General features: G+C 39.4%; 1 protein-coding gene across 1 annotated transcript in view; it reads right to left on the bottom strand.

Moving 5' to 3' along the window:
- The window catches only part of LOC122812004 (inactive carboxypeptidase-like protein X2), a 730,993-nt gene that overhangs the window by 251,514 nt on the left and 463,216 nt on the right, over nt 1-16,263 (bottom strand). Inside the window, exon 15 of the mRNA XM_044084217.1 lies at nt 6,926-7,049. Within this exon, the coding sequence (XP_043940152.1) occupies nt 6,926-7,049 (124 nt within the window). The remainder of the gene's footprint in view (nt 1-6,925; nt 7,050-16,263) is intronic.

The raw sequence follows: 16,263 nt of genomic DNA, 5'->3' as shown, positions 1-16,263 counted from the left end.
CTCCTGGGTTAAGCCCATGAGCTCCCTGAGCCTTGTCCTGAGGTTTAAGACATATGCCACAACAGACTCCTTGTGAGATTCACACTCACCTTCCCACTCATCTCGAATTAAATCTAGAGGTCCCCTCACCCTATTCCCATTTGGTGACTCAAAGGGTGAAAAACCTGTGCATTCCTGGGGAACCTCTCTGTAAACAAACAACAGATGGGGCAGATATTTGTCCAACTCCCTCTTAAACTGGTCTGCAAATGCCCATAGCATGGACTTGATTGTGGAGTTTAACCTCTCAACAAGATCATTAGTCTGGGCATGGTAAGGGGTGGTCTTCAGGTGCTTCCACAGACAAGCCAGCAGGTCTGACATGAAATTGGCATGTCTGTCAGTCAGTATTTCTTTTGGGAAACCTACCCTGCTTAAAATCTCTAACAAAGCATTTTCCACCTTTTCTGCCTCAATGGAGAACAGAGCCACCGCCTCAGGGTATCATGTAGCATAATCCACTACCACTAGGATATACTTTTTCCCTATGGAACCTGGGGTACTCAGAAGCCTCACAATATCCATAGCTACCCTCTAAAATGGCTCCTCTATCACAGGCAAAGGCATCAAAGGAGCTCTCACCTTGTCTCCTGCCTTGCCTACCTTTTGGCACTGCTCACAGGTTCTGCAGTACCCTGTTACATCTCTGGAAATTCCAGGCCAATAGAAGTTCTGCATAATACATTTCTTGGTACATTTTATGTCCATATGGCCAGCAAAGAGAATATCAAGGGCTATGGTTAGAAGTGCCAGATGGTAGGTTCTGCGCACTACCAACTCCTGTACCCTCTCACCTTCTAGCCTTCTAGCCTTCCCTCAGGGGTCCACTCTCTATACAGTAACCCTTTGTCCCAGTATACAGATTCCCCTTCCCTTGAGAATCAGGTGCCTCAATAGCTGCCTGCCTCAGGCCTTGCAATGTAGGGTATGAGAGCTGAGCCTGTCTCAACTCTCTCTTTGTAACCCTTTCCAGCTCCCCTTCCACAGGAAGTCTGGCATCCTCTGACAGTGGTGCCTCACAGACTAGCTCCCTCCCTGAAGTAACCACCTCACCAGTCCTGGCTCCAAGTACATGGCCTGTCTGGGTCTCCCCCAGACTACCAGACCCACATGCTTGTCTTGAAGCCTGACTGCTTGTAACTGCATTAACACATGGTATTGCCTCATCCGAATCCTTCCGTATCAGGACATCTGCAGGATGGTAGTTCGGTACCCCTGTTGTCTCATGACAACCTACTATTAGCATTTTGTCTTCCCCACTTACTGGCTCTCTCACCTTTTGATCCCCACCTTGCCTCTATGGACATCTGTATGCCATATGGCCCTACTGACTGAAATCAAAACATTTAACCCTAGGTCCTGGACATGTACCTAGACTAGTGGCTTCCCTTGCTACTGGTAGATTCTGTTAGGGCAGTCTGTGCTACCCACCATGGGTTCCTTTAGACCCATGAGCAGTATTGGGGGTCCCTTTCCTGTGCAGGGATGCCCTGCTTGCTAGGTGTAGGTCTCACCTTCTTCCCCAACTCATCTGAAGTAGCACATTGTCTATCAGCTAACCAGATACTCATGTCCATAGGCAAAGTGCTAAGGGCTTGTTCCCTCACCAAAAGGTCTGCCAGCCCTTCAAAAGGGGTAACCTGACATCCACTCACTCACCTATGAAAATAAGTGCTCGGTTCAGCAACATATTCAGACACACTTTCATCTGCCTTGCGTCTATGCTCACAAAATGTTTTCCTATGTTTCAGGTGTTAGCTTAAAAAATTCTAACAAACAGTTCTTAACAGTAGTATAATCAAAATATTCACAATCAGCAAGTTTAGAAAATACAGTTACAGCTTTACCATGGAGTAAGGGGGTCAGGAACCATACCCAGAGCCTTTGGTCAACATCATACTGTTTACATAGCCTCTCAAACATACGAATGAAACTATCAAAATTATTCCCCTCTGTAAACTGCGGAAGAAATTTACTGACCTTTTGTGCTTTTAGGGCCCAGTTACTCCCTTCCCCATTACCTCCATGACTCTGGTGAAGAGTCAGCATCTCTCTTTCATGCAGCCTCTGCCTTTTCTTTTCCTCAGCTTCCAGGTGTTGCAGTTTCTTATTCTCCTCAGCCTGCAAACATCGCAGTTTCTCATTGTCCTCACTCTCTAGACTCCTCAGTCCCTCTGCTGCTTCTATTTCACATGCTTGGCCTCCAACTCAAGTTTCTTTAGCTCCAGATGGATTTTTAAGTCCTCTTTAGAAAGGTTGAGCTGTCCATTCTCTGAGTGTGGTACATCTCCACTGCCAGTCTGATCTGGTTGCTGTTTTCTGATGCAGCTGTGACCAAAGCTGCAATCATGTCTGCCTTAGTCAGGTTTCATAGCACCAGTCCTTTAGCCTGGCACATCTCAGCCAGCTGGCTCCTTGTCAGCTATCCATACTCCTCTACTGACATGCTTGCCTGCTCTCCCTGACTAACTAAGGTAACAAAAGAAATAAAGCAATTGTGATCTGAATATCTGTGTGATCTGAGTATTCACTGCATGGCTGATTTAGAGTACAAAAACACCTTCAATGATCACTGTGCACAAGCTACAGGAATTCACACTACCCAAATCACTACAAGCTAATTAGTATTTGCCAACTAATCAATATGTGGTGTGGCTATCCCACCACTGCCAAACAAATAATATGAGACACCTCTGCGCTGGCCCAGCAATCAAGGAGCCTCAGTCCTCACCACTAACACCAGTGAGGGGCGTTCATATAGGGAAAGGATAATAAATACACACACAGTAAAGTACAATTTCCCTTAAGAGCACACAGAGATCACAATCAGTCTGGGGATGGTTTCTCCCTTTCTCTCCAGGTTCCTAATAAGACTCCCAACTGGCACAGCTTTAAGGTCCAGATGTCAGCCTAGTGGGTAAGCTAAAACCTCCAGCACCATCTCTGCCCAACCAGTGCTTCGTGTGTATCCAAGTAGCTGACACACACACACTTTGAGATAAGAGTTATATACAACCACACAGACACTCCTGGGGAAGGCTGGCACAGGTTCTCCAGCTGTGCCCCTTTTACCCAGACTATACGGTAGTACTACTTGCCACCACCCACTAATATTTTTCAGTTACCAAAAGGCCCTTATGAAAGGGTGTCCAATTATACTGTGCAATATTATTATCCAAATGGTAAGTGTGACTGAACAGCAAGGCTATTGGAGTGGCTTTGTACAATATCACTAAATACATGCAATGTACTCTTAGAGCTTAAATTATTTCTAAACAAAACAGCCACAGTTGAAAAGTTACAAAATATTTAATAATAAATAATAAAAACACAGGACAATACTTCTTACTACACAGTGCTAGTCAAGAGTTCAGAGATTACAAAGAAATATAATATAGTAAAAAAGTTCTGACATCAATGCAGAAAAAAAATAATCTAATCTTCCTAGTTCCTAGCTATATCTAAGAGAAAACATAGTTCTAAAATAAACTTACATAGGGAACACAGGCACAGTGCTGGTGAGTTTGTAGCTCGGAGGGACTGGGATTTCTTTAAGTGGAGCATGTCCAACCGATCTGGGTTTGAAATAGCTTTGTATGTTAGGAAAAGATTGCCTATGAGTAGGCAATATGCAACTGAATAAAGCTGGAGTTTTTTGAGATGGTCTGCATAGGGCATCTGTTTGAGGCTGGTAATCCTTTTTGTGAGGTATTTCTGCGGCCTTTCCAGTTGTTGTAGATGTCTTGTGAGGTACATACCAAAAGTGACTTTGTACTCTATAATGGGTCTAATGAGTTATGAGTAGAGGGGAACAATGACCTCTTTTTTCCTGGATGAGAAACCTTTTGCGATGAGGTGTGCCATGTAGAAGGATTTCCTGACTAATGTGGCAATGTGATTATCAAAGGAGAGACTACTATCCACCTGTGTCCCAAGGTCTCTTATCACACTTTCGGTGTTAAGTAGACTACCACCTATGTGGTAGTTCATGGGTACAGATTTTTTTAACAAAAGGGATGACAATGCACTTTTTGGCATTGAGCTTGAGGCCATGGCTTTGACACCAGGCATCTGTCTCAGTGAAGCCCTTTTGTAGGATGTCCACATCGTTAGGAGTTTTGATTATGGCTCCTAGTTTGCAATCACCTGTGAACTTTGTTAGCCAAAGACCTTCTGTGTTAGCCTGTACTTCAGAGAAGTAGATACCAAAGAGGAATGGACTCAGGACTGAACCCTGTGGTACTCCACTTGTCACTGGTCTGAAGTTGGATTTAGAGTCTGCTACTTTCACAGTGTGAGTTCTGTCAGTGAGCCAGTTGGCAACCCATCTTGTGACATAGAAATTTATACCTAGTGTTGTGAGTTTATCTATAATTCCACAGTGGGGGATGGTGTTGAAAGCTTGGCAAGATCAAGATAAGCTGTGTGAACCACCTTACCCTCATCTATGGCTTTGGTGACCGCTTCAAAGAAGTCTATCAGGTTTAGGAGACATGATCTGCCTTTTACAAACCTGAACTCGGTAAGGTCCAGAGTTTGGAGATTACCAGTGTCATTGTTTATAAGTTCCAATGCCTTGCAGACCAGGCTCGTCAGGCTAATGAGGCGGTAGTTCCCAGGGTCTGTGGTGGCTCCATTTTTGTGGAGTGGGATAACAGTTGTTTTGTGCCATTCAGTGGGCACAAAGCCTGAGGTGAGGCTATGATTGAACATGGTACTTAGGTGGGGTGCCAGTTCATTCTGTAGTTCATGTGGAACACAGTCTGGGATGTTGTCAGGTACCATGGATGCTATGTTCTTGGCTTTGGACAGTGTGTTTTTTACCTGTGCAGCCGTGATTACAGGAACTTTGCATTCTTCCGGTATAGAGATGGGCCCTTTAGGGGGTGAGAGAGGGTTAAAGTCAGCACTGAACATATCTGCCAGGATGTTGGCAATATCATTTGGTTCTGTATATTTAGTGCTATTGTGCTGTAACTCAGAGCAGATCTGAGTGTTGTCATTCAGATTCTTGACATAGCTATAGAATGCTTTGTGGTTGTCTTTAGAATCAGTGGTGATTTTGTTTTCATAACTAGCTTTGGAGGATTTTATGAGGGATCTCAGCTTCTTACTGAGTCTGACCAGGGAGTTCCTCCAATCATGGGATTTTACTCTTTTTTGCAACAGTTTCTTTCTTCTGTTGTAGAGTTTGTTTATGGCAGGGGACCACCAGATTGACTACATTTTTTTGCAGGATAGCATATTGGTTCTGTTAGGGACTGCATGATCCATACAATCATGTAAGTGCTTATAAAGTGCATTTGCATAGGATTCAGCAGTCGTACCTCTATTGTCTGTCAGCATGGGTGTCGTGAAGTTTGCCACTTCTGTCTTAAGAAGCATGAAGTTGGCTTTGGAGAATTTTTTATGGTGGTTTCCCTATTTGGGGAGTGGGGGTGGGATGTGGATGTCTAGGGTGATTAGCTTGTGGTCGGATCTGACCAAGGAGGAATTGACCTCTGGTGTGGAACACTGGTTCCCCATGTTGGTAATGACCAGGTCTAGGATATTGCTGCCCCTGGTGGGGGTGTGGATAAGTTGATCCAAGGCGTTTGAATTTATGAATTCCAAAAAACTTTGAGCACAGGAGTTGGTACATGAGTAGTTTTCCCAGTTCATGGTGGGGTAGTTGAAATCGCCCATTATTAGGGTGTTAGGTTGTACCCTAATATTTTCATATGTATCAAGAAATGAGGAGAGGGAATCCTAGGGCATGGTGGGGGATCTGTAGCAAGCTACAATTTGGATTGTGGTCTTGCCCAGAGTTAGTTGCACTTGGATAATCTTGGATGCATTATGATGAGTAACTAGCCTGGAGGTGTGGCTATCCTTAATGAATATGGACACACCTCCGCCTTTACTGTTTCGAAGATTAGGTGGCTGAAAGGTGTGGTATGAATTGTAGCCTGGTAATGCAGGGGTGCTCTCTGGAGCCTTGAACCAGGTCTCTGTCACTGCACAGATGTTGATGTTCTCCATTTTAAGGAGTGCCTCGAGTGAGTGCATTTTGAGGTTTAGACTTCTAGCATTGAGTAGCATTACCCTCAGATTTTGCTTGCTTGTACCTGTTACGGTGGTGAATTTGTCATTTGAACCTTGCCTAAAAAAGGCACTATAGGGGTGGCAAGAGCCTTAGCCAGTATCCGGAATCCCAAGGGCGACAGGTGCAGGCCATCTCTAGCAAAGCATCGTGGTTTGTTGATCATGTGTCCCAGGCAGACAGATACTGGATCCCCTTACAATGCTAAAATGCCCTCATTCTTTCTGTCCTTAAATTGATAACAGTGTATCACTGATTCATTTCAGACTACATAATTTCTTTCTGGTTCCCAGACTAACAGAAACTCAGAGGTTAATAGCCATTTTTATCTTGTAGCTGGTCAGGAAGCCAGAGCAATAAAAGAAATCATACATGCAAATTCTAGCAATAACTCTGGTGTCAAAACAATAGCCAGAATTCCTTCATTCAGATATTTCGGCTCCAAGCCCTGAGATCAAAGACAGTCATAAAATGCTTGACCTATCAGCTTTCTTACAGCAGAGTGCATTGTTGTTACATTTTTTTTTCAGTTCAACATCCAATGCAGTCTTTCACATTTAGGAGAACAAGCCTATTTACAAATGACAGAATTATCTACAAAATTCTATCTAGCTAGGCTGGCAGCCTTTACATATCTTCACAAGCATTTTAAGCTAATGAGCAAAATGGTAGGCCCTGTGTCAATGAGAAGAGGAGTAACTAGGAATTCATCACTAATGGCTCTATTTACAAATGCACAACAATGTAATAAATACTTGGTGTTTCATAAAAAGGCTGGGCTATTCAAGCCCCACCCCAGCTAACCTGGTTCATGTTCTCCAGGCATATCTGTTATTTCCATGGCATACATCTTCAGACCATGTAAGCTCTTCCCAATGCTGTAAATTCGAGTAATCATGGGACATTCCTCATTCACTTTCTTCATAAACTATTAGGAAATATAAATAAAACTGTGAGGTTCACAGAAAGAAATGTTAAGTAAAAAATAGTATACAGCTGTAAACATGGCATTTGTAACAATGCAGAATGAGCTAAATGATTTCAAACAGTCACACAGGAACCACCACCATTAAAGATAAAAAGGTATACTGAGGCATAGTGAAAGGAAGTCACTTTTTATTATTATCATGCAAATAATGAAACTGAAGTGCAAATGTGAAAAGTAAATGTGTGTTGTTACTAAATAATTTAGGTGCAATATGGATAACAGTTATCAATCTTTTTCTTGTGGATGCTTAAGCTATAGCCCATTAGATCATACTGTCTAAAATTTCATCCCTCCCACCCATCCTGAACTTTCTGTCCATTAGTGCTGCTTCTTTAAAGGATAATATGTTAACTTTACTTATTGTGTGCCAGATACTCCACATCTGTCTGATGTTAATGATTACCAATAAAGCTGCTATGGAAACTCTTGTAGAAACCTGGCAGAATTCAAAGGAATCTTTGCAAAAATTGTGGGAGATTGAGAAAAATAAAACACTACTGTTGTTCTAATATAGTCTGAAAGTAATACACCAGCATAGATAAGCCATAATTAAAATAGATGTATGCAGTTTTCCTCATTGCATCCTCACCTGTAATGACATCAATAATGTTTATCCCCCACGAGTTATTCCTCACAGATGATCCCTCATTTGCAATCCCTTTATTGACTTCTCATACCAAATTATTAGGTATGATAGTAGAAGATAATGTTATGTTCGAACTGCATATACAAAATTGCATTAAAAAATCACTAAAAACTAGGAATGCTTTACAGATCCAAAAATTTTCTTACCAATGCAACTAAAACGATGGCTGCCACTACTTACTTCCTCCCCTCACTATTTTACAGATTCATAAGGTTCATAGGTAAGTACTAGGCTATCTGCCCGAGGGCATCTATAAGCCTAGCCAGAATGTGCTGGCTTTCGCCGCCCTCTTAGATTAGTTCCCTGTGCCTTGGTCCAGCAGAGCCATTAGTTCCCCATGCCTCTTTCCATCAGAGCCACTGCAGTGATCCCCAGGGTAAATTTTCTGTTTCCCATCCACTCATCAAAGTTTCTCTTGAACAGTGTTAGTGAGGTGCTCTGCCTAATGTAGATTGGAATCCTGTTCCAAAGCATGGGGAGTCTCTGGGACAGGAATCTATCCCTCCAGCACGTCCTATTTATCGTTGTGGTGAGGTTTAGATCCCTAGAGTATGTGGCTCTGCTCTTGGGATTTGTTTTTTTTTTAGGTGGAGCAAGTCCATCAATTCTGGGTTGGACATGGCCTTGTATGTCAGGCAGAGATCACCTCTGAGTAAGCGGTATGCAACTGAGTACAGCTGGAGTTTCTTCAGTCAGGCTGCATAGGGCATATGTTTGAGGCCAGTAATCCTCTTGGTGAGGTACTTCTGTGGTCTTTCCAGCTGTTTCAGGTGTCTTGTAAGGTACATCCCAAATGGGGTGTTGTACTCTATGATGGGTCTGATGAGTGATGAGTAGAGGGGCACAATAACCTCTTTTGTTCTAGATGTGAACCCTTTTGTGATTAGGTGGGCCACATAGAAGGATTTTCTAACCACCTTGGCAATATGATTATCAAAGGAGAGATTACTATCTACTTGGGTCCCCAGATCCCTTATTACATTTTCTGCATTTAGGGGACTACCACGTATATGGTAGTTTGCGGGTACTTTGTTTTTTCCAAAGGAGTTGCACTCCCATCCTTATTAACCCACAGGCATGACAAAAATCAAAACTTGAACAATGCTATAATAAAGTGGCTAAATCTGCAGCAATTACCCCTTTCAGAAACCACCACAGTATAGCACTAAAAAGCCTAAATTGGTTAGAACTACCTCATCAACTAACATATAAACACATTGTCACCATCTATAAAATTATACAGTATCCATCTGCTTGTCCAGCACTAAATACCATTCTACACAATTATGTTCCAACTCAGTCATTACAATCCAATAACCAAAACTCCTCCCTGTCTACAAACCTATGAAACCTGTAGGCATGGTCTGTACTCTTAGCATGTTGCTAAAGCCTGGAACTCCTTACCTATATCCATCAGGTAAATACCCTCCTTTCAGTCCTTTAAAACCATTCTGAAAAAACTCCTAGCTAAAATCTGTCTCTGTTGCTCAACCCGAGAATAAACTACATCCCTAAATATGAACAAGCATCTATTCATAACTATACCTCCTTACACCCCTTCTTCACTTACTTCCTCACTTCTTTTTTCTAACAATTTTATTGCATTATCACTTGCGACTCAGACAAATTTACATTCATATACTGTAAAAGTAATCAAACTATGTTTACATAAGAAACATTACATTTCACATATATTGCTATATATCATATAACCTAAGCAATATTACATAAATTATTAAATCCCTGCCTTTTTTGCATACAAGGGAGGAATAAAGCCTAAAAAGCAGCAGGACTTAAATGAGCTATGTAATGTTGAGTGAGAAAGATTGCATATATTATAAGTGATGTATAATGTTTGCAACTAGGAGTGTGTCAGTATGGTTTGTGATGTAAAATGCTTGTGACTAGGACTGTGTCTGTGTGGTTTGGTTTCATTTATATAACTGTGTGATTGCTTATGTAGTAAGTGATGGTTTCATAAAGATGTTTCTTGTTTAAAAAAAAAACACTCACTTCCTTACTGCAGTCAGTTTCTCTCTCATGCCATAACCCTGTTTTTTTTCTCCCACTTCATACTGCAGTTCCTGCTTGTATTATACCAACTTACCTTAGAGTTCTCTAAACTGGCTAAAATTTCTGTAAATATTAAATTATTGTCATATAAGTTGTATCTATTCTTAAACTATCTTTTCACATTATGCCTAATTTGGTATAATTATCTAAACTGTAAATGTTTTTTGTACTGTTTTTATGGTATTACTTTTGAAGATTCTAAAATTATTGTTCTGAAAATATTTTTGTAATACTTTGGCACTTTTCTCCATGGGCCTCTGGTGAAAATGAGTACCTACCCAGTTGGAGTTTCCTGGTAATCAGATGTCAATAAATAAATAAATAATAAATAAATTACTGTCGGCTTTGTCCAAAACTTCTGGGCAAAGAAGTTGAAATGTATGAGCACTCTCTCTCTGTCTTTCTTTCTCTCTCTCTCTCACACACACACACACACACACACACACACACACACACACACACACACACACACACACACACACACACACACGCACACACGCGCACACACACGCACACACACGCACACACACACACACACACACACACATGGATTTTTGCTACTTGAGTTATTTATTTTCTTTTATTTACTTATTTTTGTTTGTTTGTTTTGTGCTCACTATGCATCAATGTGCATAAACAAAATGGCATCTGTTTATTTTTGTTTTCAGTCGATGCTTCGTAGTTACTGCTGCTGTAAAGCAGTAGACTAGTTTTTTTACCAGACAATATCTGCAAATTAATACCCTGTTGAAGAACATTCATTCTCCAACAGGGTATTGTTAAAAATTGAGTCCATTTTCTAAAATAAAATATAAACTTTACTCAGTGTGTACCAGATATTCCACATCTATTTTTGTTACTTGGTTGCCCTTGTTCTTGTCTGAAGTTAATGACTACTGGTAGGGCTGCTTTGGAAACTCTTGTAGAAACATGGCAGAAGTCAAATGAATCTTTGCAAAAATTGTGGGAGATTGAGAAAAATAAAACATTACTATTATTCTCTGAAACTAATATACCAGCAGAGATAAGCCATAATTAAAATACATGCATGCAACTTTCCTCATTATTTCAACATCTGTAATGGCATTGCTAATGTTTATTTCCCCCATTTTATCCCTCACAGATGACTCCTCTTTGTTAATGTCGATGAAGATGTCCCTAAATTATGAAAGGGAACAGCAATACATACAGATGGACTTCCGAATTTCTTTTAAAACATGATCTAAGCTCAAACTGTAACCTTAAAACAGACACTTTCATCACAAAATGTGATTTGTATTTACACTGTTTCATGCAACAGGTGAACTGAAGACCTTAGTCAGACATAATTAGTTCTAATGCACCATGCCTAGCAAAAATTGATTTCTACACATTGATTTGTTTAAGATGAATTACTTCTGTATACTTGCAATGCTAGTCAGCACATAATAGAAAACAAAGGTTGTTATGCTGAAATAAATCGTTACTTAGCTTTGGTCATTGCAATTTTGTAATTTCATGCAAAATATGTTCCTCGTTCTAATTTTGATTCCTGAACTTGCATGCAGGGGTGCCAAGAAGAGATCTGATTCATGTGACTTGCACTCTAAAGTGCAATAGCACAAGTTCACTTGATGAGTTATATATCTCAGAGAATTCCCCTTATTCCAAGATATGGCACTCTCACATTCAGTATATAAAAGTTTCAAAGGTGTGACGGCAAACCATTCATGTCAGGGGTGCAGGTGCTTTAAAGTTGTTATACCACATTTCGTCATTGTTTCAGCTAAAGCTTGCTGTTTAGTGATAGCACTATTGAGTGTCGATCATTCATGTCACAAATTGATATCATGAATCTGCCATACAGGCCACAATCCTGCACATTTTATTTAGTTTACATGAACATACCTGACCAGCACCCTATGCCTCTAATTCTTTCTTTGCAGTTTATCTCCACAAGAGTTGTGCATTTTCAGTAGCACCTGGGTTCTCAACTGAGTACAGATAATTTCCTTACCACTTTTGAACACACATTTAGAGGTACAAAAGCTTTTCTCATAATGCACTCTAAGGAGTGATGAGGGAATTAATCAGTTTCACACTCTCTGGCCATTTTGTCATAATAATGTTGCATAATAGTTGCAACTTAAAGTAATTTCTGAAAGCAGTTTTTAACTCCTTAAGTTTGTCAGAAGTTATTAATAGTTGAATCACAACCCATAAAATTTCTAGGTCATCTTCCGGCAAATCTTTGCATTCTATTATATATTGTCTGCTTATGATTATCTGCTATATCCATTAATTTACTTGGCTTCTATTGCACATTTAAGTTATACTTTACAACAGCAACATCATTCTCTGTAGCCTAGATGGTGCTTTGAGTAAGGATTTCTTGAAAATCGTATGTTAAGGCTTATGATAGTTATAGAATTTCTAGCAGCAAAACACTATAGCATTCCTGTTTTATCTGAGTATATATAGTTTATGTATTAGTCAGTACTGCTGATGTATATACAACTGGATATTTTTCCTGCATTAGAACTGTTTCTATCCCTTTCTGGCTTGCATTAACTTGTAGCACAGTCTGTAAAAATACATCATAATATTTCATTGGTGAAGTGGTTACTAATCACATTAACAGCTCAAAACTCTTGGTTTAATCCTCTGATCAAAAACATATTAATTATACTCTAGCAGCTTTCTTATATAGATTGTTTTCTTTGAAAAGATGGGGTATGAATTTTGATAGATGTTGCATCACTCCCAAACTGGTATAAGAGAAGATTTATCAGTGAAGGTCTGTATGTTTTCTATAGTATTCACTTTGTCATCATCTGTCCATTGACTATTTGTAGTTAGCAGGTGACCTATATACGCTCTGCCACAAGGCTATACACCTACAAGTGTACTTAGAATTTTGTCATTGTATAATGTAAGCACATTTATCATGAAGACCTTGTGTATTAACTTTAATCAGTTAAATACATGCCTACTCTGTGACTGAAAGTCTCTGTGAAATAGTCATCATACTCTAAGGACCTTTTACTCATTTTGCTTGACTAGTTGACTATAATGCATATACAAATAAATAAAATAAACACTGTTTCAACTGCTATAGCTGCCAATGGAAACAAAACGAACTGCAAGGAAAACCTTCAGCAGACCACAATGGCACCACGAAGCAATTGTTATAACCACAAATTTATTGAATAAAACTGCAAAATGCAGGAATAAGAATCGGTCCGATAAGCGCTTTCGGATGGTATAGCCTTATTCAGATCATATGTGAATCCTGCTACAGATTCTATTTCAAACCCAGATGCCCAATCACAAATGTGGGGTGGACTACATATGCAAATGCATATTCATAGTCTTAGTACTGATTGGAAAAATAACGGCCAACTGCAGTTCTAGAAATTAGTCAACAGCCAGTAGTGAAACATTCAGTGGTAGCTTTCCTATTGGATAAGTTTCTTAGTTTTAACCAATTGTTTTCTTAGACATGTATCCCTGTGGTGATAGGTTGCTGTAGGACTCATTGAATCCAATCATCCTCTTGTGACTCATTGTCATGGCAACAAAAAGTATGCATGACAGTTGATATTAGTAGAGGCAGCAAATACAGCTGCTGGAAACTTTGTAGCAGCAGTAAGTAAGGAACACTGCATCATGTTAAATACACTTTCTAAGTTACATAGCCTCCTCAGGGCCCAGTCCTTAGCTTTCTTGCTTTTAAAATATGTCTTAATGGCACTACACTGTTTAAACCTGGAGGACAATGTGCTCTTAAATTAATAATCCAGTTAATTTCTCTAATTTCTGTCTGATTATTTATATCACCTTCTCTTAGGCTAGGTTGAATACATTCTAGGACTTTAAATTTAAACACGTGGTGGATAATGAACAATGTGCATAGCAAGCGCATTGTTTAAATCAGTATTATTTATATAGTATTATTTCTGTCATATGACGTAGAATCCGACCCTTAAGGTGCTGATCAGTTTTTCCTACATAGAAAGCTCTACATGAGCAGCAAGATGCCATATAGACAAGATGTTGAGTAGTACAATTTGAAAATACATCACAAACATAGGTATTATTAGAGATAGGGTGAATAAAAGTGTTGCTGCTGTCAATATGAGTACAAGCTTTGCAGCGATGGCATCTGAAGTTGCCTTTACTTACCGAGGGTGTTATGCTTTCAATCAGTACTAAGAATATGAATCTGCATTTGCATATGTGGTCCACCCCACATTTGTGATCGGGCATCTGGGTTTTAAACAGAATCTGTAGCAGGATTCACATATGATATGAAGAAGGCTGTATCAGCCGAAAGCGCTTAGCGGACCGATTTTTATTCCTGCATTTTACAGTTTTATTCAATAAATTTGTGGTTTTAACCGTTGCTTTGTGGTGCCATGGTGGTCTGCCAAAGGTTTTCCTTGCATAATGCATATACCAGTTATTTCATCTCAGGAAATAACAAGACAACCTGTTTTACTTGTATCTCTTTGTTAATTGCTTTGTTCTGTTCATAAACTGATTGCTCTCAGTTATAATTTGACCTGAGGGTGGGTGTGGTTGTACAAGATTGCTAAGGCCTGGAACTCCTTATCTGTATCCATCGGGCCTATACCCTTACTCCCATTTTTCAAAACCACTCTGAAAGACTTCCTAGCTAAAATCTGGCTATGTTCTTGCTCAAAACCAGGATAAACTAAATCCCTAAATGTGAACAAGTGTATTTTCATGTCTTATACCTCCTTACTCTCCCTTCTTTACTTACTTCTTTACTGTTATCAAGTTCTCTTCCCTGACTTTCTCTCTAAATATACCATAAGCCTGTTTTTCCCTCACTTCATATTGCAATTCATGTTTGTATTAGACAAACTTACCTTTCATTTCTCTAACAAACTGTCTAAAATTTCTCTAAATATTAAATGATTGTTATATAACATGTATCAATTCACAAGCAGTGTTTTTATATTATGTCTAATCTATTATAATTATATAAACTGCAGATGTTTTTGTTTTATTTTTGAAGATTGTAAAATTATTGTTCTTAAAGTGTTTTGTAATAATTTGGAGCTTTTTCCCCAGGGCCTCCCCTGAAAAATTCTACTCAGTCATGTTTTCCTGGTAATCAAATGTTAATAAATAAATAAATATATATACCTCAAGGATCTGTTACCTATTTGATATTTGGTCTTGCTTAATATCAAACCACTTCCATACACTTGCCTTGTAACACCCCAGACTAGATGATCATCATTAATGTTAACAACACCTTCTAGCCTTTCAGTAATATTTGCTAGAGTATGCTGAAATACTTCTGGAGCTAACAAAATCCTAAATGGTAGTCTCAGGACTCCATATCTACCTAGGGGCATATTGAACATAAAAATCTTTGAACTTATTTCACACACTTTAATTCACCAAAATACCTGATTTGTATTTATTCAGGTCTGAAAATCACTTAGCATTATGCATTTATCTATCTATCTATCTATCTATCTATCTATCTATCTATCTATCTATCTATCTATCTGTCTTTCCTTTGTTAACAAGTTAAGTGAGCTGATCAGTGGACTGTTTCCACCATGTGCCAGGCTAAGTACACAAAAGCAATTTAAAGTTTTCGGATCCTTGGTGGTTTAGTGGTTACGATTTGGTGTTTTTATCTACACGGCCCAGGTTCGGTCGCTGGTCAGGGAATTTCAATAGATTGTAATAGGGTGGGTCTGGCATAATGGTTAGGGTCTTCGCCTCATAAACACAAGGCTCAGGGTTTGATTCTGACTTTGGGATACTCGCTAGGCTAAAAATGGCCTTTCAAGGCAGTTAGCCTAGTATTCACCTACAAACGTATAAATAAGTAAAACTGAATGATATAGAGCCATTGAGCATGCCATGACAATTATTCATCATACAAAAATGAGTTAAACTGACAGTGCTCATCTGGTTAACACAGTCATTTACTTATACTTTTAAAGAAGTTGAAATAGTTTCTAAGACAAGTAATTTATGTGAGAACAAATGCAGATTTTTCAGTCATATGAGCTATAACCTTGTAAATAATACAGAATAAAATATTTACAATATCTGCAACATTTACAGATGTTAAATCAGTTGGGTAATGTTGTTGTATGTCATAGTGGAGATGAAGAAATGTCACGACTTGTAGATTATGTGTCCAGCTTGGGTATACTCCAATCACCAAAGTCCCATGATCTTGAAGACCACTGTTTCACAGCTAGAAACTCAGGCATCTTGTAGCTCATAGGGCCTGCTGCTCTTGTTCAAACTTAATTACATGTTCATTTGAAGTGCAACAGTGGTGCAGACAGAGGGAGAGAAAGAGAGAGAAAAAAAGAGTGGCACTGCTGCACCTCGTCAGAACACATACCCAAGTTTGAGCAACATCAGTGTAGTAGTCATGGGGAAGGAGTGGGAGAG

The sequence above is a fragment of the Protopterus annectens genome, chromosome 9.part0, assembly GCF_019279795.1.
Source record: "Protopterus annectens isolate FY-2018-M chromosome 9.part0, PAN1.0, whole genome shotgun sequence".
In the NCBI taxonomy this organism is placed as follows: Eukaryota; Metazoa; Chordata; order Ceratodontiformes; family Protopteridae; genus Protopterus; species Protopterus annectens.
The sequence above is the reverse complement of the archived record's forward strand: the minus strand, read 5'-3'. Positions and strand labels throughout refer to the sequence as shown.